The sequence below is a fragment of the Cnephaeus nilssonii genome, assembly GCF_951640355.1.
Source record: "Cnephaeus nilssonii genome assembly, chromosome: 11".
Classification (NCBI taxonomy): Eukaryota; Metazoa; Chordata; class Mammalia; order Chiroptera; family Vespertilionidae; genus Cnephaeus; species Cnephaeus nilssonii.
This window is the reverse complement of record NC_137082.1, coordinates 63,834,765-63,862,383: the sequence shown is the minus strand read 5'-3', so window position 1 is coordinate 63,862,383 and position 27,619 is coordinate 63,834,765. Positions and strand designations below refer to the sequence as shown.

The 27,619-nt window shown below is 36.6% G+C and overlaps 1 protein-coding gene across 4 annotated transcripts in view; it reads left to right on the top strand.

Moving 5' to 3' along the window:
- PTPN2 (protein tyrosine phosphatase non-receptor type 2) overlaps window positions 1-27,619 on the top strand; it is a 62,846-nt gene that overhangs the window by 22,738 nt on the left and 12,489 nt on the right. For 3 of the 4 annotated variants that reach the window (XM_079784086.1, XM_079784089.1, XM_079784087.1), the window contains 5 exons: window positions 8,929-9,029; window positions 13,400-13,498; window positions 17,609-17,746; window positions 25,296-25,505; window positions 26,459-26,611. In XM_079784086.1, coding sequence (XP_079640212.1) covers window positions 8,929-9,029; window positions 13,400-13,498; window positions 17,609-17,746; window positions 25,296-25,505; window positions 26,459-26,611 — 701 coding nt within the window. The remainder of the gene's footprint in view (window positions 1-8,928; window positions 9,030-13,399; window positions 13,499-17,608; window positions 17,747-25,295; window positions 25,506-26,458; window positions 26,612-27,619) is intronic. The other variant, XM_079784088.1, reaches the window with a different exon arrangement.

Genomic DNA, 27,619 nt, shown 5'->3' with positions numbered 1-27,619 from the left:
GAAATTTATTGGAAACAAGTACAAACTCCCATGTGGGGAGGGAGTCCCAAAGGGGGTAACCCACTAAGCTCCTTTTTTCTAAGGTTTCTAAAGGCTGCAGTTCTTTGTTTCTTGATGTTGCCTTCCAATTGGTAGAATATCAACTTCAAAGCTCAAAACCCACTCAGTGCTTCCCTCCTTCCCCCCCTTCAGTGGTAGAATTCTCTATCTCCTCTGAAAATCTGTTTTCCTCTTTCTCCCATTTGTCAGCATTTCTCTATCCTCTGTGAAAGTTTGTTTCCTCTTTCTCCCCATGCCCTTTAGCTTTTCCCTATCTTCTGTGAATGGATGTCTTCCTCTCCCCTTATCCTGTGGTACCTCTTTTTATTTCTCTCTGTGAATATATGCCTTTTGGCAGCTCCAAGCTCTCACCTATGGGCTCCAAGCCTTCCTCCCCCATGGACCGTATTTATTTCTAAAACTTCCTAAACCTGCCTATTTTACCCCTAAAACTCCTTTCAGTACTTTTAGGGTATTAATGAGGGTCAGTCAGTAAAAATAATAGAGGACTGGTCCTTTCTGGTCATTTTATCTTACCCACAAGAAAACTGAGACCACAGGAGCCCCAGTGACTTGGCTGTTATCACAGGCTGTAGTGTCTAAGGAGCTTGGATACTAATAATGTTTCTCAAGTAGTAGCTTATTTTTTTCTATATAAATCATAGCTGGTCTGTAGTCACATATGCTGGTAGAGCCAGAGTAGACATCAGAATACACATCTTACGGCCCTTTAGCCTTCCCTCACCCATTTTCTTTCATCTGTACCACAGAATTTCAGATATCTATACTAAAAAGTCTTAAAGCTTTCTGATCTCTCTCTTTTTGCTGAATTAGTTTACTCTCAAAATCAGTTAATAGTTTCATTTCCTGCTTATGTTTCAGAATGATTTAATAGTGATTTGTCATTCTGACAAAATTCTACCACTGCTTAACATTTGTTATGAAAAATTTCTGGAATTCATTATATAAACAGTGTTTGAACACTTACTAACCTAAATTGTTATGATACTGTACTAGGTACTATGAGAAAATGGAAGTAGAAACCCTTTTTCTCTGATAACCAAATTAAGGAGATGAGACTAACGCATCAGTACAGGATTTCTCAACTCTCTGAACTTAAATTGCAGGCTGCTGCTCTTCCCTTTGTTCACTGAGCTCAAATCACATTCTTTGTATCCCTCAGACACATCAGACATGTACCTACCTTACAGCATTCACTCTTCTATGTTTGTAACACTCCTAACCAAAATATCCATGATTGACCTCCAAGTCTTTGCTTAAATGTCACTGTCTCAGTGAGACCCACCCTGACCACCCTTTTTACAATTGCAAGCTGCTCACTTCCCCAGCACAACTTGACTATTTATTTTTCTCATAGCATTTACTACTTAAATTTACATAATTGTTTTGCTTATTACTATCTCCCTTTTTGGGAAGGTGAGCTCCAAAAGGGTATGAATGAGTCCCAAGTGACTAGAACAGTGCCTGGAACATAGAAGATATTTAATAAATATTTGATCTACATTGTATGGTGTCCATGGACTTTTGGATGTAAGGAAAGTAACATTCTTTCAACTCCCTCTACCCTCAATTTTTTAGGCTCTCTATCTATTAAAAGGAAAGATTCTGAGTTTCTAGGAGAATGGTGAAATGCTTACTGAGTATATTAACCTGAAATTTATACAAGAGAAAAGGTACCCATGTTCCACACTACATTAATGATACTTCCCAGGTGTTCTTTCTATTGCAGAGACTCTTGGGGATAGATTAAAGAGGCCCTTTTCAATTTGGTGATGTATGGAAGCAGAATTTAATCAATTGACATTGTTCTATGAAATTTAGGAACTTGAAATCATGATGGATTGAAAGAGGTTGAAGTCATCAAAGACAGTTAACCTATTTGGAAAAGATTGAACCTCTGGGATGATTCCGAAACAAAATATGCTTTACTAGCAAGTCCATGATGGTGTTTACCTGGGAAATGCTTCATTAGCATTGTCTTCCTCCCGTTTCAGTCACTCATAGAATTTTCCATCAACAAATGTATTTTAGGAGCCAGGCAACAGTGACATAAAGATAAAACATCATTTGTTCAGAACTTTCTACAAGAAAATAAGTATATTGTGTCAGTCCTTTAAAGAGCTTCATTGAGGTTGCTTGTGCCTGTGGCACAACACACAAAGCCCTCCCTTCAGAGCCTGGCCTCAACATGTTTTGGGACCTCCCTCAGGAGGTCTTTAGCCTTTCTGAATTCACCAGTCCTTCATGATCTGCCATTTTATCTTACTCTTCTTTATGTGTGCTCCTTCTGCTGGAATTCATCCTTTCCTTCACCTATGTAGTAAAGCCTATTCCTTGCTCACTCAGGCAGGCATCAGTTGGTCAGCTTTCTTCCCATAACACAATGCAATAAAGTACTGGGAGTTATTACTTAATATAATTTTTTCTTGTAAAAAGTTCTAAACAAATTATGTTTTATCTTTATGTCCCTGTTGCCTGGCTCCTAAAATATATTTGTTGACTGAAAATTCTATGATTGTTGAAAGTATTAAATGCAAAGAACAGATCATCCTTAATTTGCCTGACCTAACTTACTGCTCAGGGATCCCTTCCTTTCTTCCCAGTCCTGAAACCACCTCCTCCTCAGCCTAGAAGGGACCACCATCTGAGGCCATAGACATGTAGGTTAAGGATGGAGTGAGGGGTGTCTCCTGTCACTCTACTCCCCAGCTTTAGTTTTATAAATGTAGTAGTAGGATTCCTTGTGGCTTGGTCTCCAAAGCCTTTTTACTTACCTTATGCATTGGCTTTAATTAGGTTCGTAACAAATACCTGCCCCATGCAGGTAGGCCCAAGTAGGACTCTTGAGGCTGTGTTTGCCATTGTAATGGAGAAGTTTCAGAACCAAAGACGACCTTGCTTTGCTTATTTTCAGATTCCCCCTTGGGGCCAGTGGGCTCTGGGCAGCTAGACAAGGAAGAGAGAGGGGCTTAGCTCACACTCTTCCTAGCTTTTCTAAACCAAAGTTCTGCCATACGACCAGCCCAGCCTTGCTGCTGGTCTTTTTCTTTCCTATGGATTTTTGTGCTAGTTGGGGGAAGCAGGATTTTGTATGTGGGAGCCACTTTTTGGTATAAGAGGTAAGTTTCTGTTTTTCAGGAAGCCCTATTTGGTGTCTTTTCCCTCATTATCTTTTCTCAATCTATGTAAGGGGCTCTGGCCACCATCATCTCCTGTGATGCCAGAGGACTGCCACCCCAGCTCTTTGGCCAGGGCTGTAATGCCTCCTAGAAGAAGGGGACTCTGGCGTTCTCTAGCATGGCCTGAGGTATGGGTGTGCAAGCTTGGTGTGGAGGCATGTAGGGAGAACTCATTGTCCCTTGGAGCTTGGTAAGGAGGGTTGGCTTAGGGCTTGGAAAGTGCCACTTCTGGCAGGTTTGAAATTTTTCAAATAAATTCTTGTTATTTGGTCGTTTTTTGTTTTTTGTTTTTTTTTTAAAAAAAGATCAAACCATCACAGTGGGGGTTCCATCAAAGAGGCTGTGTAGAGAAAATAGGTCATGGGCTGGATCTTCAAGGAAGTGAGGTTTGTGTGGCATAGATGAAGGTGGAAATCATACCTGAGGTGAAGAACAGGATGAAAGGCAATGCCAAGGAAGAGCTCAGGGTACGTGTATAAGATGGCAAAAGAACCAACTTGGATGTATCCAAGAGAGGCCATGTAGTGTGGGAAATATGCAGTCTCCAGTCGAACAAACTTAGGTTTCTCCTTTCACTTTATGGTAATTATTCGTATCTCTGCCTTGGTGTAACCTGTTGAGGGTAGTTATGATGAATGTGAATCCTCCATTATATGTGACATGATAGACTTTCCAAAAGGAGATTTCTTACAGTAATTATAAACTAGGTGAAACTGGATGGTTTTTTTTTTTTTTTAACTTACTATGACAGTATTGAAAGAGGAAGCAAATCTGTATTGTCAGCTCAGGCCACAACTAGAGTTTAGTCATTTCTTGATAGGTGAAACCATTTCTCAGAAAACATAACTGTTCAAGGGTGGGAGGTGAAGGAATCTTCATCAGACATTTGTTTAATTTGTATCCAACTTAGGTAGCACAGTTTTATTGGGCATTGCATTTCTTCATGACTCAGTGACAAGAATTAAGAGCAGATGGTGTCCCCATAGAAAAAAGTATATGTATATGTTCTTTTTTTAAAAAAATTATTTATTTATTTATTTATATATATATATATATATATATATATATATATATATATATATATATATGTTCTTGATAGTTCTGCTATTGGTGTTATTGGATGTTAAGAAATAAGATTCCCTGTGAAGTGTGGTTTGTTGCTTTTGTGGTGTATCATGCAATAAATATAGACTGAACTCTTCATTTTTCTCATTTTGCTGGATTCTTTAAAAGATAGGAAAGAGGAAGATAACCATATACTTAAATAATGATAAAATACTGTGAGCCTTATAGTATAAACACATACAAAATACTGGTATGTGTTTATAGCCCAGAAGTTATAGGACTATTATTTTGATAACCTCATTTCAGAGGTTCCTGGGCAGAATAAACAATGGGAGAGAAGAAAGCATGTAACTTTGTGGGGGGGTTTCCTAATTCAGAAGTCAAAAGTTTGTTTTGGAATGAACAGTTCACAGATTTGGGGCTGGTAGTAAAAGGGCATGGAAAGCAGACTTTGATTCCGAGGTTGTAGAGACGACCCTGTCCACTCTCACAGATATTGGAGAAGAGGCATTGTTCCTTTTTGTTGTCTTTGCTAGAGAATGTAAATCAAAAAGCCACAATTTCCCATATAAAGGCTTTGGTAGTTTTACTTTCTAAAATGTGTATACTTACTATCTTTGTAGATAGTTTTAAAGTGATATGTTTAACAGCAGAAGCTCTCATGCTTTTTCTCGACACAGATTCTCTTCTGAATTAAAATAATTATATACACTTTTAAGTGTTTATTCATCTTCTTACTAGAGCAGAAGAATTAAAATAAATAATACCAATATAGTTGTTTTTCAAAGTTTTGTTTTTAATCAGCCCTGAAGAGAAAATATGGATTCAGCCAACATTTATAGACTGTTCTAAATAGCCATACAGTTTCCCAAAGGATTAACTTCTGTTTTCAGTCTTCGCTGCTAACAGAATTAAAAAATAAATCCTCCCCCCCCCACCCCCCAATTCAGTGTTCCTTTGCTTCTACTGACTATATGAATAAATGTTAGAGGAAGCAGGACCACTGCCTGGGGCCAGGCTCTGCATGACCCCACCTCCACCCCCACCCCCACCCCCAAGCCGGTCAGGTAGCCCTTGTTCCCCATTGGTCTGACACCCTAGGCTCTAGGAACAGGTCTTTGTTTGTTTAATTTAAATTTTTGTTTTGTTTTTTTGTTTTGTTTTTGTTAATCCTCACCCTAGGATATTTTTCCCATTGATTTTTCAGAGAGAGTAGAATTAGGGGAGGGCGGGGAGGGAGAGAGGGAGGAAAAAAACAACACCACATCTACGTGAGAGAGACACATCGAGATTGTTTGTCTCCCACACTTGCCCTGACTGGGTAGGGATCGAACCTGCACCTAGGTACGTGCCCTTGACCAGTAATCAAACCCAGCACGGACACTAACCATTGAGCACACAGGTCAGGTTTAAATTAAATTTTTTATTGTTGACACTATTGCAGATGTCCTTCATACTCCCCCCACACCCTTGTTCACCTCCCCCCAGGGCCCACCTCCCCTGCCCTTGGCTGTCACCACATTATTGTCTATGTCCTTGGGCTATGCATATATATTCTTTAGTTAATCCCCTCACCTTCCTTTATCCAGTCTCCCCCCCCCCCCCCCCCCAATTCCTTCATCTGTTCCCTTCTGACATTTGTCTAGATCTGTGTTTTAACAGTGTGTAATTCTGGTGTTTTTAATGAATTGGAGTGACACCTGGTGTCAATTATAAAGCTAGAGGGAAAATAACAGTAGATTCTAGTTCAGAATCCTGAAGGCAGGGTATGAAAGCACTTAAAGATAGACTGCTGAAGGTCTTTCTTTGAGCTTGTCCCCTCCAAAGCTGTGGGAGTGTCTGGGATGGTGGCATGCAGCATAAATTTTGTGGAGTCTTGCTTCTGTTGGCCAAATTGTTTTTGTTGTTGTGCAATAGATATGATTAACCTTTGGGGTTTGTGTTCTTTCTGTGATTACAACATGAGGCCATGCATTCCTTTGTTGTTATATTTTAGTGTATCTTGAATTTTAAAGATTTAAAAGCATGTATTATTCTCATGACATGTGTTATCTAGGAGATATATGGACTTTATATTTTATTAATTAGGTAGCTGACTTTTTTGCTATCTCACATAATATAACAGTTAAGGGTGATTAAACTGTTAAAAAAAAAAGTGACTTTAAAAAAAGTGCTTGCTGACATCATCTTTCCGAGAACACTTGTATAAGTGATTTACTATAACAAGATCTAAGTTTTTCCTGTTGGCAAATGACATGTAATATTTACAGAGATCTTGGGTTCAGTCCAGCAGAAACATCTCAGATAAATTGATGTATGAAACTAAAACCATGCAGTATTTTCTTTCACATGAACATAATGTAAACAGTTTTTCTAGTTTAAAAGTAGGAAAGAGAATAGATATTTAGTATTGATTTCTTTGAGGGAAGCAGCTTATAATATATGCTATCCTCCATAGTTAAAGGTCAAATATACAATTTGTAATTCAGTTATCTGCTTCTGTCAGTTGTATATTTAGATTTCTAAATTAATGTTAATTCTGTTCGTATGCATGTGCTTACTCTCCTGGTGTCATGTTTTTCTTTTTCCATTCAAATGATAGCAGGTAAGGTTTTGTACTCAACATATTTAAATTGGCATAAATTCTCAATCTATGAGATTTTTTTTAATTTTAAAAACTTTCTAGAAATATACCTGAACTACTGTAATACTACCTAAATAATGATGCACTTTTAGTTATTTTTGAAAGAATTGTAATATTACAATTGTATTTCAGTTTTTTTAGCATTTAATTAAATACAGTTTAGTGCTAAAAGTATCTTAAATATACAGTAGTCCCCCCTTGTGCACAGTTTTACTTGGAGATTTTAGTTACCTACGGTCCAGATATTAGTCTGAAAATATTAAATGGACAATTCCAGAAATAAACGATTCATAAGTTTTAAAATTGTGTGCCCTCCTGAGTAGCTTGATGAAATTTGATCTGTCCCATTCCACCTGGACAGAGCTCATTCCCTTGTTCAGTGACTCCACACTGAAGATAATCTCCACCCTTTAAGTCACTTGGTAGCCCTCACAGTTATCAGAGAGACACCACATTCACATAACTTTATTACAGTATGTAGTTATAATTTTACTTTATTAGTAGTTATTGTTAATGTCTTACTGTGCCTTATTTATCAGTTAAACTTTATCATAGGTATGTATAGAAAAAATATACATAAGGTTCAGTACTAACTACAGTTTCAGGCATTCACTGGGGGGACTTGCAGTGTATTCCCAACAGATAAGTGGGATTACAGTAGCTGAATGCAGGCCTATTGAGGGATGAAGAAAATGGTATAGGTACTATAGAAATCTAGTCTCATCACTTTGAGGCCAGTTTTTTTTTTTTTTTTTTTTTTGTAGGTAGGAACCAGGAATCTAAATGATATTTTTACTTTGGGGAAGTTTGGTGTGGATCTGGGACCCCTTGCTTCTCACTGGGCCCTTCACAGATTAGATATCACACCTGATTTAAAAAAATGTCACCGTGGGTGTTGTGTCAGACCAGCTTGTACCTCGCCTCCACCCCCCACCAGCCTTGATGTATTTTCTCTACTTCTCTAGTTGTAGGATTTCCATTCAGTCAGATTTCAGGCAATTCTGAATGATATTTGTTCTGTATTTTAGTTGTAATTTTGATGTGATTGTGGAAGGTGGCAAGTACCAGCATTTACTCATGCTGCCATCTTGGTTCTCCTTAACATTAAGTCTTTAATAATCTGTTTTTACTTTATCCTTATATGGTGTAAGAAGGTGGTCTATTTTAATTTTTTTGTCATATCTGTTCAATTTTCCTAACACCATTTATTGAATAGACTGTCTTTTATCACATTGTATGTGCTTGCCTCCTTTGTCAAATATTAATTGACCATATAGGCATGGGTTTATTCCTGCATTCTCTATTCTGTTTCATTGATCTATATGTCTTTTTATGCTAGTACCATGCTGTTTTGATTACTATAGCTTTGGTATTACAGTTTGATATCAGGTAGCATACCTCCAACTTCGTTTTCCTTCTTTAAGGAAGAAGGAAAATAGATGTGGCTATTAGAGGTCTTTTGTGGCTCCATATAAATTTTAGGGTTATTTGTTCTAGTTCTGTGAAATATACCACTGGTATTTTGATAGGAATTGCATTGAATCTAATGATTGCTTTGGGTAGTATGGACATTTTAATAGTGTTAGTTCTTCCAATTCATGAACACAGTATATGCTTTCATTTATTTGTATCTTCTCCAGTTTCTTTCTTTAGTATCTTAAAATTTTTTGAATACAGTTCTTTACCTTCGTGGTTGAATTTATTCTTAGGTTGTTGTTTTTTGATGCATTTGTAAATGGGATTGTTTGCTTAGTTGCCTTTTCTGATAGTTCATTATTGGTGTACAAAAATGCAACCAATTTCTGAGTATTTCTTTTGTATCTTGCTCCTTTACTGAATTCACATATCAGTTATAGAAGTTTTTTTTGGTGGAATTTTTAGGGTTCTCTTTTTCTTTCATTTTATAAATATCTAGAAATTAAAATTAAAAATGGTAATGATGAGTTTGAAATAACAGTTATGGTTTATTCTCTTTTTCAGATGATCACAGTCGTGTTAAACTGCAAAATGCTGAAAATGATTATATTAATGCCAGCTTAGTAGACATAGAAGAGGCGCAAAGGAGTTACATCTTAACCCAGGCAAGTGGTGGGAGGTGGAGCAAGTAACTGACAGTGCAGTTTTTGTGATTGTCTACTTTAAAACAGATAAAAGTATGTTTTGACTTCTTTTGGAAATGAAATGCTATTTCAGTTCCTTCTTTTGCTATGTTATGTAATGAGTTATAGAAATTATGATGTTTTACAACTTTATATACTTAAGATAAAAGTAAAGTTAATTTTAATGTTATATATTCTGTGAAGGAAACATTTTTAATGAAATGGCTCAAGCCAGTTCTTTGCAGGCAAGTTTTTTTCCTTGCTTTATACTTGATACAAAGCCTTTGTTAATCTTTTATTAGCTTTTTCCATTTCTCTTCATATAATCTGTATGATATCCAGAGTCCCTTTGAAAGCTCTTCACTCCTCCCCGCTTTGGCATATATGTTTTGAGAGTATGCACACACCTGAGATGGTGTCCTGCCTTTGGGCCTTTGTTCAGGGCAGAGGACTGACTAGGAGACCAGAGAGCCTGGTGGTTCCTTTTGGCATTTTTGCCTCATTGCTTCTTGGCCCATTGGCCACACCTGTATTCCAGTACTACTTTTCTCCCATTCTGAGATAATATAAATTATTTTGGTTTATCTATATCAGGTAACCTTTATTTATCATATAATAGACTTAATTAATAGTGATGTCATTTACTCTAGTGATTTTTAAATATCCCAAAAATAAATTGTATATTTATAATATTAAGATTTTTAAAAACTCAATTTGAGGGGGGTGGGGGCATGCGTGGGGAGGGGTGTGGGATGGGAATGGGGGGATGAGGACAAATATGTATGTGATACCTTAATCAATAAAGAAATTTTAAAAATTAAAAAAAAATAAAAACTCAATTTGAATCAGAATAATGTAAGAAGATGTTAAAATGAATGTAGCTGTAAGCTATTAGATTATTTCTAATTCATAGGAACTGAAATTAATTATTTTGCTTGAAGTAAAACAGTTCCTGTTAATCAAAAAGAAAGGGAGAAACAATCTGTGAAAAAACTGGTAAGGACCATCAATTCACAGTTCAAGGAAAAAGAGATAAGTAGGTAAAGATATTCAATTTTTCTAGTAAATAGGGAATACAAATTTAAACCAGCAATCAGCTACCACTTTTCACATGGCAGAACAGCAGAGACTTAAAGTTTATAATACTCAGTTGTTAAACATGTACATAAACACATATGCCTGGATGTTTCTTGCAACTTAATTTTGATAGCATAGGACCAGAAATAATAGGATTGAAATAATCTATAAGGGTCTGGCCAAATAAATTATACATATACTATTAGTCAGTTTCTGGGAATTATGAAGGGAGACTTTTATTTGCCATTTTTCTGCCTTTCTGTAATTGAAGTTTTTCTTATGAGCGTTAGACATTTTTCAATAAACTTAGAGTTTAAAATTTTACTTCCTATTTGGAAAAACTGTAATGTTAAAAAATAGAAAACAATAATTATCCTAAATCATTTAAAATTTTTTTTTAATTTTCATGTATTACAGTTAACATACATTAGTTTCAGGTATACAATGTAGAGATTGGATGTTTATATAACTTACAAAGTGATCACCCTGATAAGTCTAGTGTCCATCTTTCACCATACATAATTATTACAAAATTACTGATTATGCTATATTTTATATCCTGTGATTATTTTTATAAATGGAATTTTGTACCTCTTAATCTCTTCTTCTTTCCCACCTATCCCCCAAACCTCCTGGCCATCTGACAACGATCAAAATGTTCTCTGTATCTATGGAGCTTGTTTCTGTTTTGTTTGTTTGTTTTGTTTTTTAGATTTCACATATAAGTGAAATCATCTGGCATTTGTCTTTCTGTGTCTTATTTAACTTAGCATAATACCCCTAGGTCCATCCATGTTGTTGCATGTGGCAAGATTTCATTCTTATTTTTTATAGCTGAGTAATATTACAGTGTACATAGTATCACATCTTCTTTATTCATTCATTTGTCTATGGACACTTAGATTGTGTCCTTATCTTGGCTATTGTAAATCATGCTGCAGTGAACACAGGAATGCATATATGTTTATGACTTGGTGTTAAATAACCTTCAGATAAATAACCAGAAGTGGAATTGCTGGGTCTTTCTTTGTCTCTTGCTAATTGTTCTAAAGTCTATTTTGTCTGATACTAGGTATTGGTACCCCAGCTGCTTTTTTTTTTTTTCCATGCACTATTTTTTTCCATCCCTTTACTTTCAGTCTGTGTGTCTTTTAATCTGAAATGATTTTAATCTTTTTTATTTATTTGTTTATTTTTAATCCTCAAGTGAGTATATTTCTTGCATTGATATTTTTAGAGAGAGTGGAAGGGAGGTGGGGAGAGAGAGAAATATTAACGTGAAAGAGACATCAATTGGTTGCCTCCCACACGTACTGGTACCAGGGCCAGGGATCAACCCATAACCTAGCCATGTGCCATGACTGGGAATCGAATCTATTCTAACCAACTGAGCCACACCAACCAGGGATGATTGGGTGTTTGTTTTTGTTTTGTTTTGTTTTTGCTTCCTTATATTCCAGGTCACTTCTTCTCTTCTCCTTTGTAAGTTCTATGAAGACTGAGACTGATCTTGCTCTTGTACCTAGTACATTGGAAAGAGAACATACTCAGAAAATATTTCAAAGGATAGAGAAAACTAGAGATGCTAAATGTTTATTATAACCTCAGTTTTTCTGATTGTATTGTTGCTTTTTTATCATCTTTTCCTCTGAGTTTTATGAATTTAATATATACGTATCAGCCCCTTGGTATAAATCTTCATTTTACAGAAGAAAGTTGGTAGTATTGCTGGTAAGAGGGAGAGCTGAGAGATAAACCTTTGTCCCCTTTTAAAACTACTAACAGAATGTGGTGTGTGTTTGTGTGTGTGTGTGTGTGTGTGTTACTAACAGAATGTGGTGTGTGTGTGTGTGTGTGTGTAGGTGTAGGTGTACACACTAGGAGTGACTTCAGTGGTGGGTTGATACATCCATTTTTTTTAGTTTAAAGAAAAGGTATTAGTTTTTCTGGGGATTTACACATTGCTCTTTTTACCATTTCATTGTTTGTTTTTTGTTTTAAGAATTGAATCAAGCAGTAGATAATATATGTTGACTGAGAACAGTATCCTCAAACATTAGGGTGCAGTTTCTTGGGATTCTCATTAGAATTCTAGTATTTTAATATCTTAGAAGCTTAGAGTTTATGAATTCAAATAATAGTTAAGAGCATCTGCTACATCCCAGGGAATATAACAGCCCTACAGATGCTTTCAGTCTGGTACTAGTTGAATAACCTTGTTTTCCTTGTGGAGCTGAAGCTCCATGCTGACCTGTCCTCACTCAGCCCCTCACTCACCACTCTACCACCTGTCCTCTGAGGTGAATGTATGCTGAGTTACGTTAGGTACATTGAAACCTCTTTTTTTTTTTTTTACCTTCACTTATTTAAAATCAGTCATAATTTGGGCATGATCTTTCATCTCTTATTTGTCCTTTTTTCTGCCCTATGCTACACAATGTGAAGATAATTGGAAGTACGTAATATGATTTGCTTTTCCTCATAGCATTATTGTAGTATGTTGCCCCTTTAAATTCTACTGTTGAGTTCACACAAGCTATAGTTTTGTAGATGAACAATTATAGTGGTTTAGGTACTTTGAAATTTCTACTTTTTCTGGAATTCGTTTTGTAATTAACTTGGGTTGGTTGGTCAGTAATGGCACAAACTCCCTCTTCTAAAAAATGTTTTTATTGATTTCAGAGAGGAAGGGAGAGGGAGACAGAAATATCATTGATGAGAGAATCATTGATTGGCTGCCTCCTGCACACCCCCCACTGGGGATTGAGCCCACACCCTGGGCATGTGCCCTTGACCGGAATCAAACCTGGGACCCTTCAGTCCGCAGGCCGATACTCTATCCATTGAGTCAAACCGGCTAGGGCTCCTTTGATAATTTTTGGGGGAGAGTGGAAGGGAGGAAGGAAAAGAGAGGGAAGGAGAGATATAGATAGATAGATAGATAGATAATGATGTGAGAGAGACACATCGATTGGTGGCCTCCCACATATGCCCAGACTGACCAGGGCTGGGGATTGAGCCTATAACCCAGGTATGTGCTGTTGACTAGGAACTGAACCTGTTACCGTTCAGTGCTCAGGATGACACTCTGACCATTGAACTACACAGGCCAGACCCAGACCCAGATAATATTTTTAAATTCAAGTGGATTTAAAGTTGTAATTTACCAATTATGATCCAATACATTGTTCTCAACCAGAAGCATACTATAAGGAGTTTTCCTTGAGCCTCCATCATCTTTCTCTTAATCTACTTTTTCTTCCCTGTTCTTACAGGGTCCACTTCCTAATACAGCTTGTCATTTCTGGCTCATGGTTTGGCAGCAAAAGACGAAAGCAGTTGTGATGCTAAACCGAGTTGTAGAGAAAGAGTCGGTGAGTAATACTTAATATTTACAGCTTAGTGTCCTGCTTGTGATGGTTAACTTATAAATGTTTTCATATTTCTTTTGTGATATTCATTTATAACTTTGGGTCTTTAATTGCTAAAGTCTAGTAGTCAGGGTGTTTCTTATCCAAAGAACTAATGTGTGCTTTTCCTTTCTTAACTTAAATATTTAAGTAACAATTGCAGACTATTACCCTCGAAGATAAAAATATAATGGAACAAATACTAACTAGTAGTATACATAAAACTTTTGAACACCTAGGCTTTATTAGAATCTTTACAACTTATTATCATAAAAAATCTTGGAAGTTTTAATAAAAGATTAAAGTGATGATATTTTAAAAATCTTATAGATTATTATTGGCTGTTCAGTCATGAGATAGTAAGTGGGAAATTTTTGAAATGTGAATTACAATCTAAACACAATGCTAATTACTGGTATAATGTAGGTTAAGTCTTTTAACTGCAGCTTTAGGTTGATTTTCTGTCAACCCAGAACATTGGAAAGTATTATCATTAAGGTCTCTCAGCCTTAAGATCTTGGACTATTCTACTTCAGATTCCTGATTCTTATTGTTATCTAAATTTATAGTTACTGGTTTCCTGTGGTGGTGAAAATTTTTCTAATTTATCTCTAATCTGAAGTGGCATTGACATACCAGAATGTCTAATGTTACAGTGATTTTTCATGGTTTCCAATATGATTTAAAAATTAAGTGATGATGGCATTGTCAGTTTGAGCAGCATTGCAAACTAGATGATTTATTAGTTTCAGCCTTCACTTTGGTGTATTATTACTGTATTAATAAGATAAGATTGCCACCAAAAATTGGAGATCATATTTATGGTGGTTGGATCTAGACACTTAAGAGGATTCAGGTTTAATTATTTCTGGGATGATTACTTCATAGGTGGTGGTGTGTTATTTATCAAGAGGCCTATAATGTCTGATTATCTTTTTATGATGTTAGCAGCCATTGCCATTCAGTCCTTAGTTCCTTCGTTTAGGAGGTTATAAAATAATGATATTACAATTTTATCATTCCTTTTTGAGTTTATGTTGAAATACTTATATTAAATTTTTTTTTCATTCTAGTTACTTGACCACTTTTATATAGAAAAAGCAGTTTTTAAAACAGAGTTGATTCCCTAGTGTCCTCAACAGGTGACCAATTAGGTTTTTTTTTAGTCTGAGGGAGGGGCATATCATTATTATGAACTCATGGATTAAAAATTTTTTGAATAATTTCATTTTACTTGAAGAGATTCCTGCTACCTCTTCAAGTTGGGCCCTGCATCCTTTTAAAACAAACCTAAGAGTCCTTAATAGCCTTCTTGCTATCTGGAATAACTATATATTGAAGGTTAATCTTAAAACTCTTCTTCATAGAATCAGGCATTTACTTTTTTAAATTTACTATGTTTTTATTGATTTTTATTTTTTTCAAAATACATTTTTATTGATTTCAGAGAGGAAGGGAAAGGGAGAGATAGAAACATCCATGATGACAGAGACTCATGGATCGGCTGCCTCCTGCAAGTCCCCCACTGGAGATCGAGCCCGCAACCTGGGCATGTGCCCTTGACCGGAATTGAACCTGGGACCTTTCAGTTCGCAGGCGGATGCTCTATCCCCTGAGCCAAACCAGCTAGGGCTGTTTTTATTGATTTTTAGAGAGAGAGGGATAGAGAAAGAGAAACATCATCCATTGACTGCCTCCTGCACACCCGCTACTGGGGATTGAGCCCGCAACCCTGGCATGTGCCCTGATCGGGAATCAACCCACTGACATTTTGGTTCCTGGGTCGACGTTCAATCACTGAGCCATACCGGCCAGGCTCAGGCATGTCTTTAAGGAGCCTTAATACTGGGTTGGTCATTGTTTTCAAAGCTTTTCAGTGAACAGAGCTAGAGAAAAAAATACATTTGTATGTTAAGATAATAATACCTCAGGAGTTCATACTGATATTTCCAAATTAAATTTAGAACTATAGGGGTTGGCTTAATTCGTTCTACTTTATATTTGTTACCTTCAATTCTGGTTCTCAAAATGTAGGGATGTAGAATATCTTATAACGACTCCTTTACTTTGTCCCAGATTTCACAGAAAGATTAGTCTTAAAAACAGTATCAACTCTATCACCAAAATAGATACTGAAAAATGTTTAAAAGTTTTTGTTTTTTTCCATTCTTTCTGTTTTTTATTTTATGTGTTAACCTACATTGTCAGAGTATATAGCATACTAGAGTTCCTCTTATATCCCTTTAGAAATCTTAGTTCTACATGTAAATGTGTATTTAATATTCATCACCAGTTTTTGTTGATGACTTTCCAGTTCTGTCTATAGTCATTTTCTGGTGGATTCTAAGGAAGGACTCACTGGCATCTTCTATACTAATAATAGAGGAATATGCAAATTGTCCAGGATGCTGTCACGTAATGACCAATCAGGAATGGGGGTGGGGGCGCGACGGAGAGCTCTCAGCACGCCTGTACCAGGGGTCCGAAGGATACGGAGAGGAAGGGAGAGCAGATAGGCAGTTAGGGTGATCAGGTCAGGAGGGGAGATCAGATGGGCAATTAGGGGAGTCAGGCCAGGAGGGGAGCGCAGATAGGCAGTTAGGGCGATCAGGCCAGGATGGGAGAGCAGATAGGCAGTTAGTGGGATCAGGCCAGCAAGGGAGAGCAGTTAGGCCGTTAGGACAATCAGGCTGGCAGGGGAGCAGTTAGGGGCATCAGACAGGCAGGCAGGTGAGCAGTTAGGAGCCAGTGGTTCCGGATTGGAGAGGGTGCAGGCCGGGCTGAGGGACCCCCGTCCCCTGTCCCCCGTGTGCACGAATTTTGTGCACCAGGCCTCTAGTTATAGTATAGTCCCTGATTTCTCACATGTTTATAAGTTTACATGCTGTCTTAATGCTTAAAAGTCAGTTTGGCAAGACATGAAATCCTTTTTATGTTAGCTTTTCTTTGAGCAACTTAAATATATTACTTCATTTCTTTCTTGCATTCAAATTACTTTCTATGTCAAATGGAAATCTTATTGTTTTTCCTTTATCAGTCACTTTTTTTAAACCTAGGTTACCCAAGGGATTTTTTTCTCCACATACTATTAATTGTATCTAAATATGTCTATGTTGGCCATTCTGGGTTAGTTTCTCCAGCTGCATAGTGTACTCTTTGAATATGTGAGTTGAAATATGTTTTTCATTTTTTAAAGAAAAATTGATTGAATCACATTTTTATTATTTATTGTTCTCTTACTTGCTTTGGTGTTATTTAGGTCCTCCTATTATATATGTGTTAGATTTTCATTGCCCATTTTTATATTTATCACAATGTCTCTCATTCTATTTGTCACTTCATTTCTTTTTTTTTAATTTCATTTTAATTTTCTTCTTTTCCTCTTAAGAAATGATATGTTTTGTTTATTCATGTCTCTGTTCCTTTTAGTTTAATTAGTCTTCTTTTCTAAAATGATGTGGTCTATTAATGAAATGACTAACCTTGCCTCAGCCTACTGGCTTCATCATTTGGCTTTTGGGAAGATGCTTTTATTGTCACAAACTGAATTCCATATTAGTAGTACTGCCAAAAGATAATAACTCTAGGTAAAGGTGGGTTACCTTCTGATACGCTTGCCTGACTTAATTTTAGTAAGTAAATATGCAGTGTTATTTCTAGATATGTAGCATTTAGTAGTAGATTCATAGGTATTTATGGAAACTACTTATAAAGTAGAGCCTTTTCAATATTATTGAATATAAGATTTTTGTAAGTGTTTGGTACTTTTGGAAACATAAAGGGAATTGCCAGTATGATGTTAAACTCTACGTTATCATGCTTTTGAAATGACAGGTTCATTTTTATTTTATGAGTATGATACCTGTTTATGGTTTCATGTATAAGTTATAGGAACATTTTACATACCTGCTCTTATAAAATGCCCATCAGATTAAAATAAACTGTGACTGTTCTTAGATTTGGGTTGTTACAAAAAATAGTATCTATGTATGTGGTTTGTTTTTCTCCCCAACTTTTTATGGTTTTATAATGTCTATATTCTAAATATATATAAATACATATTCTTAAATTTAGGTTAAATGTGCACAGTACTGGCCAACAAAAGACGACCGGGAGATGCTGTTTAAAGAAACAGGATTCAGTGTGAAGTTCTTGTCAGAAGATGTGAAGTCATATTATACAGTACATCTACTGCAGTTAGAAAATATCAATGTAAGACTTTTCATGCCCCAAAGATTGGATCTTATATGAAGATTTAAAGAATTACTCTTTATTCGATTTTTAAAAAATTATAATTGACACAATATTACATTAGTTTCAGGTGTTCTTTGTTATTAGATTTGAAGTTTGGAGCAGCACATACATTTTTATCATAATACTTCCTCTTCTGGACTGTTGAGATCAAATGAAGATGTGTATGCAAAGCACCTGACAGAATAAGAGCCTAGTAAACGACAGCTCCTGGTACTCACCACTGTTCAGAGTAGCAAGCTATTTAAGAAATAACGTACTGGAAGGTTGTTGATTTAAGTGATTCACCACACAGACATTGGGCGTTATTGAATTGGGAGAAATGATGAAATAAATTGAACACGTGGTCTTAAGAGTAAATACTTGGATTTTTTCCAGAAACATAAGAATTGTTCTCTGTTACTTGGTTGAGATACACGTAAATGGTGGATTGTGAGCCTGCTATTGTCAAGCTGAGGATCAAGCTTTCTCCCCTTTTCCCACTTGCCTCTTTTACCTTCTTTGTATTGTAATTAGAATAACTAGAAAATATGAAATGAGAGTGATTCTGAAATGCAATTAGAAACTAAGAAAAATAGGAAAATGTTTGCCTGCCATAAATACATAAGAATGTATCTAGTCCAAACAAAAGAAAACAAAACAGAATGTATCTAGTCTATAATGTGAGAGACTGTTTTAGTTAACCATTAAGTAGATTGATTAACATGATTATTAACAAAAAAAAGCTTTATAGAGAACTAAGGGATATACATAAAAGTACTTTCTAGATACCTAGAAATACTTGTATGGTTGATCTCTTGAATACCTCTGTTTTCATTTTATACTCTAAGCGTAGGTGCTATGTACTTTCCATGACATCCATAACTAAGCTTATTATGTGACCTCTTTAGGTCCTCTAAGAAGGCTCAGGGTTGGGAATTATAAGGCTTAGACTTAATACATTTAAAAATTTCCCTTACTGTATTTATTCTGCACCAGTTGTTCCATTTACATATGTCTTAAGCTTCATTGAGATCCATCAACAGCTATTTGATACTGGATTGTACAATGCTATTCCCAGAAACAGAATTGCATTTCCATAAACTTCTCATGGTTCTCTGAATCATCTTCTTTTGGTATTTATCGCAGGTACCTCATCTCTATGGCATTAAAATGAAGAAGGGCATAGATGTTTTTCCCTGTTTCTGAAACCTAATTGAAAATTGATTTTATCTCAAATAATAAAATAGTGACTTTTGTATTTTGTTTATCAGTTCACAAAGCACTTTCACATATCATTTGACCCACAGTGTTCCTAGAATGTGGATACAGTAAATATTCTTACTATCTCTTTATTTCATATTTTCTTTAAAAACCACCGAACACTAAAATCTATTAGGTTATAGGATCCCCCCCACCCCCAATCCTATAGATAGACTACTCAGCTAATAAGTGACAGACCAGAACTCAAATTCAGATCTCCTATATTCTAATGAAATGGGGTTAAGTCTTTTCAAAAGATGCTAATTTTAGAAAAACAAAATTCTTGTTCTAAAGCATCTTTCTAAAGTTGAGGTTACCATGTGAGCTGACGCGCCACTCTGTTTTAGTTGCTAGCAACTGCTTGATTTCTTACTGGCCTGGGTTCAGTCTACCATAATTAAATAGCAACAATTTGTTTATATTCTATTTTACGATCTTTTGTAAGAACTAGGAATGTTAAAAAGAATAAAATAGCATTGCAGTATGAAAGGTAGAATTGCATTTGATTAGATATTTAGACTCTGGAAACAGATTGCCTGAGTTTAAGGCCCAGCTCACCTTAAACTTGGTTGTGTGATTGGTCTCATTATTTAACTTCTGTGCCTCAGTTTTCTCATCTGCAAAGTGAGGGTAATGATGTACCTGTCTCATGGGGTCGTTAAGTATCAAGTGAATTAATACCATAACAATGTCAAAGACTCAGTGCAGGATCCATAGTTATTAGCTGTAGTTGCCTATATCTTTTTCCTTTGTAATACTAATGAATTGAAAAGGACTGTGGAGTAAGGGCAATTGAAAAGAATAGGTCGAGGGAGAAAGAAATAATGAGGGAGGGAGAGGTGATGAAGTAGGGGAGGATAGCCAACCTCACCTGCAGATATATTTTTTTTAAGCTTTATTGTTGAAAGTATTACGTATGTCCCCCTTTACCCCTCATTGACCCCCTCTAGCCCGCCCCTGTCCTCCCCCCCCTCCCCCCTCACCCTCATTTCCCCTGCAAATCTTTCTTGATATCCCTGAGCTTCAGAGAACCAGTTGGCTTCTAAAGGAGTCTGGCTTGTATCTATTAACAGATCCAGGGCAAAAAGCTGTCTGTGCAGGCCCTGCTCTTTTACAGACCTCTTGTCTAATGGAGCAGTAAAGCTACATACCAGCAGTTTTCTCCAGTGTCTTGATTAGAGCTAAGAGTCTGAACTTTGGCCCTGAATGAAGAGATTCAATCTCTGCTTTTAAAGTGGCCCTGTGGCTTAAGCTGTGAAAATATTTTTGAGGGGCTTTTAAAATACAAGGTCATCAAGAGTACTTACTTGTTTTTTAGGTGTTTTTTTTAGTTGCCTTTCACTATTTTCCATAATATTGTTGGCCAGCTTTATGTTTATCAAGTTCCAGGAATGCTATTGTAATGCCAACAGCTGGCCTTCTGTTTCTCTGTTCCTGTAGATTTGCCCAAAATAGATGAGTGTGTAAGTATTATGAAGTTTAGCTGGGATTTGAGTTAAAATAGCATAAAAGTTTATCCCACCTGAAATGTCCCTCCTCTCTTCTCCTCTCTTCTCTATTTGTAGCCTTCAAGTGCTATCACTTGTGTCCATTTTCTTACTTAGGTCTCATATCTGTGATGTATTTATTTCTAACAGCTACAAGCTTCTCTCCATAATTTAAGTTTTACCATTGTACTGGCTTGTTCACTATTTCTGAATGTGTATTATGTATTTTGACTCCATATAACAAGGTTTTCAACTCCTCATGGGCACGGTCCTTACCTGTTACCTTTGAACTTCCCTCTGCCATTGCACTGAGTACATTTTTCACCATACTACATCTGAGTGGTCATTCTCAAACACAGGCATGATCCTTCCACCATGTTCTAAAAACCTTCCATGTGCAATGCAGAAGTCTATGATCTGGCCCAATCTGGTCCTTGCCTCCTTGTCTAATCTCCTCAGGCACTCAGGATTTGTTCTTGCTAAAAGACTTACACTTCCACCTAGGCTTTTCTTTGGGGGCCCATGCCCCTGAGTATTGCTTTTTTTTTTTCTTTCTTAGAATGAAAACCCCATACCCTAACTATTCATGTCACTCTCCTCCCCTTTGGATCTTGTGAGTTATATTAATCTTTCAAACCAAATCAAAGTAACTAAATATTTAACATGGACGATATAAGTCTCCTGGTAAAAATAAGAGACTAAAGTAAGGCAGTGACAATGAGAGTACAGATTTGATAAATCAGTATTTAGGAGATAAGGTTAACAAACTTCGATATTCTTCAAGTGCAGAGGAAATATTAAGTGATGAGATTGAAAATGTGGAGAGTTTACAATTGATTGGAGCTTATTAGGGGCTACAATAAAGGCAATTAGTGAGTATAATAGTTTCAGGAATAGTTTATGTTAAACATTTATCATGTGCAAGCATATGTTAGGCACTTTGCATTCATCGTTTCAATTATTCCTCACAATAGCCTTCTAAGGTTAGTACTATTGTTAACCCCATTTACAGTGCTTATGAAAGCCTTTTGGAATCATAATCTTGGTACCTCCTATATATGCTTAAAGTGTAAAAATAATTAGACTTGGAACCATAGAGCTGTATAGATTTTTTGAACTAATTAGAAACTATATAATTTTATGTATATTGACAATAAAAATAATAATTAACTTGAATGACTTTAGATGGCATGCACTTAAATTATCATTGCCTTAAGCCTATCAGCTCCCCATTGTCTCAAACCTACTCAACTCTAGATTGTCTTTCTGGTCTCCATATACAGGGTGGGGCAGACGTAGGTTTACAGTTGTGACTATTCGAAATACAGAGTTTACTTTTAATGTAATTTATTAATATTGTATTTTTCATACAAATAACAGTAAACCTACTTTTGCGCCCTCCCTCCCCCATATAATGAGTTTGAGATCCTTATTCAAAGACTTTAAAATTCTCCTTCAAAAAATGTAAATGAGATTTTTTTGCCTTAAAAAAATAGTGACCCACTGACATTTTTATGTAGAGTTAGTACACATAATGCAACATTTTACAGAGAAAATTTAGCAGGCATGTACAGAGCAGCTAGAGATGGGGCTAGCTATGCAGTTGTGGATGCAAACCAGTTGTATTTGGGTGTGAGGTACAAAAGTGGGAAAGGGGTGGGAGGGACGGACTGGGCATCACTGAAAAACTGATGTGACATGGTGACTTAGAAGGAAAGAGTACCTCCACAGTTTTGAAATAAGGAGTTTGTCAGATATTCTAAAGTCGAAATGTAGAACTTGTTTGGAATAAAGATTTATTTTGTTTTAGCTCTATCCTTTGGCAAACCTTTCCTCCCCCCCCCCCCCCCCAGCCACCATGAAAAAGAGGGAAGGGGGCTCCAATTATGCATATAAACATTTTTTTTTATGCCACAGAGTAAGCATAAGTCACTTAATGCTTTATGTGGTCTTTTGGGACTTACATGGTTTTATGAGTTGTGTTTTTTTAATCTTTTTTTTTCCAGTTTTTTTTTTCAGTAGGATTAAATTAAAGAAGTTTTTTAGTATAGTCTGGTAGAGAAGAAAAAGACTGATTTTCAAAAATCTATTAGTGCAGAAGACTGTATTATACAAATAGTTGCGAGCATTTCTGGGAACTGGCTTTGAGTATCTCAGACAGCATGACCTGAATTTGGAAAAAAACACACACAAGGGAGCACTAGTCTTGAGCCAAAATCATACAAGCAAAGAAAAAGCAAGCATTCACTTAGGATTGTGAGGTAACCATAGGTTTTGAGCCAGGAGCTTATGCAATAACTGAGCATATAATCACATAGGAACACTGGGCCACACCTTAAGGAGCACAGCTTATATGCAAGGAGGGTTCTGGGGCTACCTCCCCAAGACCTGGGGTATCCAACAGGTTCATACCGTACCTGGTTTAGGCTCACATGGACCAAGTCTGGCTCTGTTGTGCATGGTTAGCACTGCATGGTGAATGATGACCACAGCAGGTGGTTTTCAGGTTGTTACTTATTTATGACTTTGTAAAAACCTTCTTAATTTGAATGTTTTAAGTACCTTTCTTTAATACAGTAAATTTAATTCCCTCTTGCATATACAGTAAAATACAATCTTTTTAATGCACAGTTCTGAGTTTTGACAATGCATTTAGTTGTGTAACACCCCCCATCAACATCCCTCTCCAAATTTTCTCATGCCTGTGTATGGGCAGCCCTATCCCCCCCCACCCCCCCAGCTCCTCGAATCCACTGAACTGCTTCTATTCCTATAATTTTGCCTTTTTCAGACTGTCATATAAGTGGAATCATACAGTATGTATCTTTTACAGCCTGGCTTCCTTCACTTCCAATACTTTGGAAATGTTTTGAAGTCTAGTAACCACAATGATCATTTTTATTAGTAACTAGAGGCCTGGTGCACAAAACTTGTGCATGGGGGGGCGTCTCGCCCGGCCTGCAGCCTCTCGCAATCCGGGACCGCTGGCTCATAACCACTCACCTGCCTGCCCGCCTGATCGCCCCTAACTGCTCCCCTGCTGGCCTGATCACCCCTAACTGCCTCTGCCTCGCCCCGCACCCAGGACCTAGGATTCCCTCCTCCGGCCAGTCGCATGCACCTGGGACCCAGGCCAGCTTCGCGCGGGCCAGCCACAGCCACAGGGGACTCTGGGCGGGTGGCTTCACCTGGGCCACAGCCACAGGTGCCCGGGACTGTGGGGCATGCGACTTGTCCCTCTCCTGGGCTGCAGGTGCAGGTGCAGATGCTGGTGCCTGGGACCGTGGGGTGGGCGGCTTGTCCCTCTCCTGGGCCACAGCCTGGCTGGTCCCCATTTCCCTCTCGCGAGCTCATTTGTGCCTGGCTGGTCCCCATTCCTCTCTCCCCAGTGTTGAGTGTGTGAGCCATTATGGGGTGAAGGTGTGAGGGTGTGATGACCATTTGCATATTAGCTCTTTATTATATAGGATAGGGAGATCTTCTAGTACCCTAGTATATTAATCTGTGCAGGATCATGATATATTTGGAATTATGAAAGCTGGATATAAAATTAGTCACTAACACTATATACTGAACCTTTTAAAAAATATTTTTAAATTTCTACACTGTTTTATCAGTTCTACACCTGACTGATATAACTTAGTCTGGGACTTAGGACTCTTAATTTCTACTGAAAAAGGGGAAATTTTATTATTTTTTTAATGAAAACTGACTTTAGTTTTGAAAATTTATATTGAAAGCAGGATGCTATAATAATAATAATGTTTAGCTGTTATCCATTAAATATATCATGACTTTTTATGTTGCTTCTATAGCTTCTCATTCCAAAAACATAATAAAACTGAAAAATTGTGCAAAGACATGTTAGAGGATTATTGCTTTGTTTACAGAAATGAAAAGTATAAGGCACATAAGTGCTTCTTGGGGCAAAAGGCAATTGGCAAAAGCTAAGGAACATTTTCATAATGAGTTAGTCAGAAATATAAGATCATCAGGAATGTCCAGGAAGTGATAGTGAATGCCAGGCAGGCATTAAGAGACAGGAAACATTTAGCATGTTGGTAAACCATTTTAGCAATCAGTAAAGGCATATAAACAGTTTTAGGACTGGAAATTATTACCATAGGGAAAAGCAGCAATTAAAAGAGCAATTTCAATTAATTTTTAAAAATTAATTCTTAAGTTGTTCCTCTGTGCCCTTGTACCAGAATCTAAAAGATAATTCATAGAATGGAAAAGATTATATCTTAAAAAAAAATTGGAATTTTTAAAAGGGAAACCATTAAAGAAAGTAAAATTACACTGCTAGACATTTTTAAAAGTAGGGGGAAAAATCCACTCATCATCATATATGAATTGAATAAAATAATTTGCAACATATATGGTACAGGTTAGTGGTTAAGAACCCAAATGCTGCACCAGATTGCATCTTCAAATTCTGGCTCTGCCAATTTCTGAATGTGTGATGTTGGATAAATCACTTAACCTTTTAGCTCTGTTTTCTCCTATTTCTATAAATGGTTTTTAAAAGGATAGTTGAATGATCAATACATAAAACACTTAGAATACACCTGCAAAATAATGTTAGTTATTAAAATATTCTAAATGCTAAAGAAAATCTTTCCAAACTTGTGTAAATTATTATCAAAACACAAAGGAAAAATCAGGCACAAAAAGTCCATAGGATTAAAAACATTGCACAAAATACATAATCTTTCTGAAGTAATTTTTTAAAAGAAAAAAATTAGAACTAACTTTTCCCTTTGATTTTTACCTTCTAGAGTGGTGAAACCAGAACAATATCTCACTTTCATTATACTACCTGGCCAGATTTTGGAGTCCCTGAATCACCAGCTTCATTTCTGAATTTTTTATGTAAAGTGAGAGAATCTGGTTCCTTGAATCCTGAACATGGCCCTGCAGTGATCCACTGTAGTGCAGGCATTGGGCGGTCAGGCACCTTTTCTCTAGTAGATACATGTCTTGTTCTGGTAAGTGCCTCTTATGATCTAATTTTAGGCATGTTTACTTTTGTATTGTTTCCATTACCAGAAGTAAGCTCTAATGTCAGTATCCTAGAACTGTGTTTTTCTAATTTAAACTTCTGCCTTTTTACAAAAAAAAAATCCAAAAAACTAAAAATCTCATGTACACTATTGCAGCTGCACTTACAAGGTATAAGAACAGTTGCACCTTAATACATCTATTGATGCCTATATATAGTATACTTCACTCAAAAATTTCATTGGTATATCAAAATGAACTTTGACATGCTTAAAACTCCAGTGTCTATTCTATTAATGGTGAATATTAAAACTGAATTGTGTTTGTGCCTGTTCCCTGTCAAACATAATTTCAACAACTTTTTTCTATTTTAGCTGGTGGCGGGGGCGGGAGGGCGCAGTATGGTGGTTATCATATCATATCAATAGTCCAAGGCCGGTGCAGTGGCTCACCAGTGTCATTGAGGATCTAGGCTCTTTCTGTTTCCTTCTTCACCATCTCCAGATGGCTGCTGTGCACAGACATGAGGGCAGAAGGGCAGAGGGCAAAAAGCTTTACTCCTGCCACAATCTTCTTTAAAGAAAAGAGCACTAATAATCTTAGTGAACCTCTCATTAAGCTAGAACTGGTCATAAATCCTTCCTTAGACCAAATAATGGTCAAGTTGAATGAGGTTACCGTGATTGGTTTGGAATCAATTGTGAATCAGCTAAAGGACCAAAGTCCTCCATCTACTACTTAAACAGTTGACGTGGGGGGAGGACAGGTGTCTGGGGATGGTGGTTTTGTACAGAGTTACAACTTTGGTGATAACTTACCCTTTTTTTTAGGAAGAACATAGGACTTACCAAAACTCTTAGCAATTATCCTGTATTGCTTCTCTTTCCTGGACTCTTAACAACAAAAGGCTTGAATAATTTACTTTCTACCTTATTTGCAGATGGAGAAAGGAGATGATATTAACATTAAACAACTGTTACTGAATATGAGAAAATATCGAATGGGACTTATTCAGACGCCAGATCAACTCAGATTTTCATATATGACCATAATAGAAGGAGCAAAATTTATAAAGGGAGATTCAAATATACAGGTAAGCTTTTTCAGGGAAAAAATAGTACCTGTGTAATAAATATGATTAGCATCAAATAACTGCACTCCATTTAAGCAACTTACAGTCTCCCTTCCAAAAGACATATTTACATTAATGTGGCAAATCCAGCTGGCCATCTTAAAATTATAAAATTTAAGCTCACTTCCTCAAATATACCTACCTCAGCCTCATGCAAAATCCTGCCTGTTACTCAAAAGCCCTACTGGGAACAATATTTCATTAAAGAAAATAAAATTTTCATGTAAGGAGAGTTTAAGCATTTATTTTTATTTATTTATTTATTTTAAATTTCTTTATTGATTAAGGTATCACATATTTGTCCTCATCCCCCCCCCCCCATTCCCATCCCACACCCCTCCCCACGCATGCCCCCACCCCCCTGTTGACCTTAACCACTGGTTAGGCTCATATGCGTGCACACAAGTCCTTTGGTTGATCTCTCCCCTTTACCCCCACCCTCCCCTACCCTCCCAGGAGAGTTTAAGCATTTAGTCATTAAAATAAAATAGAGAAAAAAACACACACAAAAAAAACAACAACAAACATAAACCAGAAAATTTAGGTACTTTTCCTCATTAAAAACTTGACCTGAGATTATAGAATACTTAGTTTATATAATAGATATTTTATAACTGAGTAACTTGAGTACTTATGGCAGTAGAATGTTATATTTTCTCAGGTTGGTGGCTTTACTCTTTTGAAAATATTCTTTTAAAAAAAATTTTTTTTTTTTTTGAGAGTTTGAGGCAGTTGATTTTGGAGTACCTGTTTAATTGAGTGAGTTTGCTGCTCAGAGGCATGGCAAAATGACATTATTGTGTTTTATTTTAATCACCAGCATTAATTTTCTCTCTCTCTCTCTCCCTTTCCCTCTCTCTCACACACACATACACACTCACACCCTTTGCTGAGGGCTTTTCTTATTGACAGATTCTGAATTTGTTGCATATTCTCTGATGTGGCCCAATAAGACTTGATTTTTGGCAT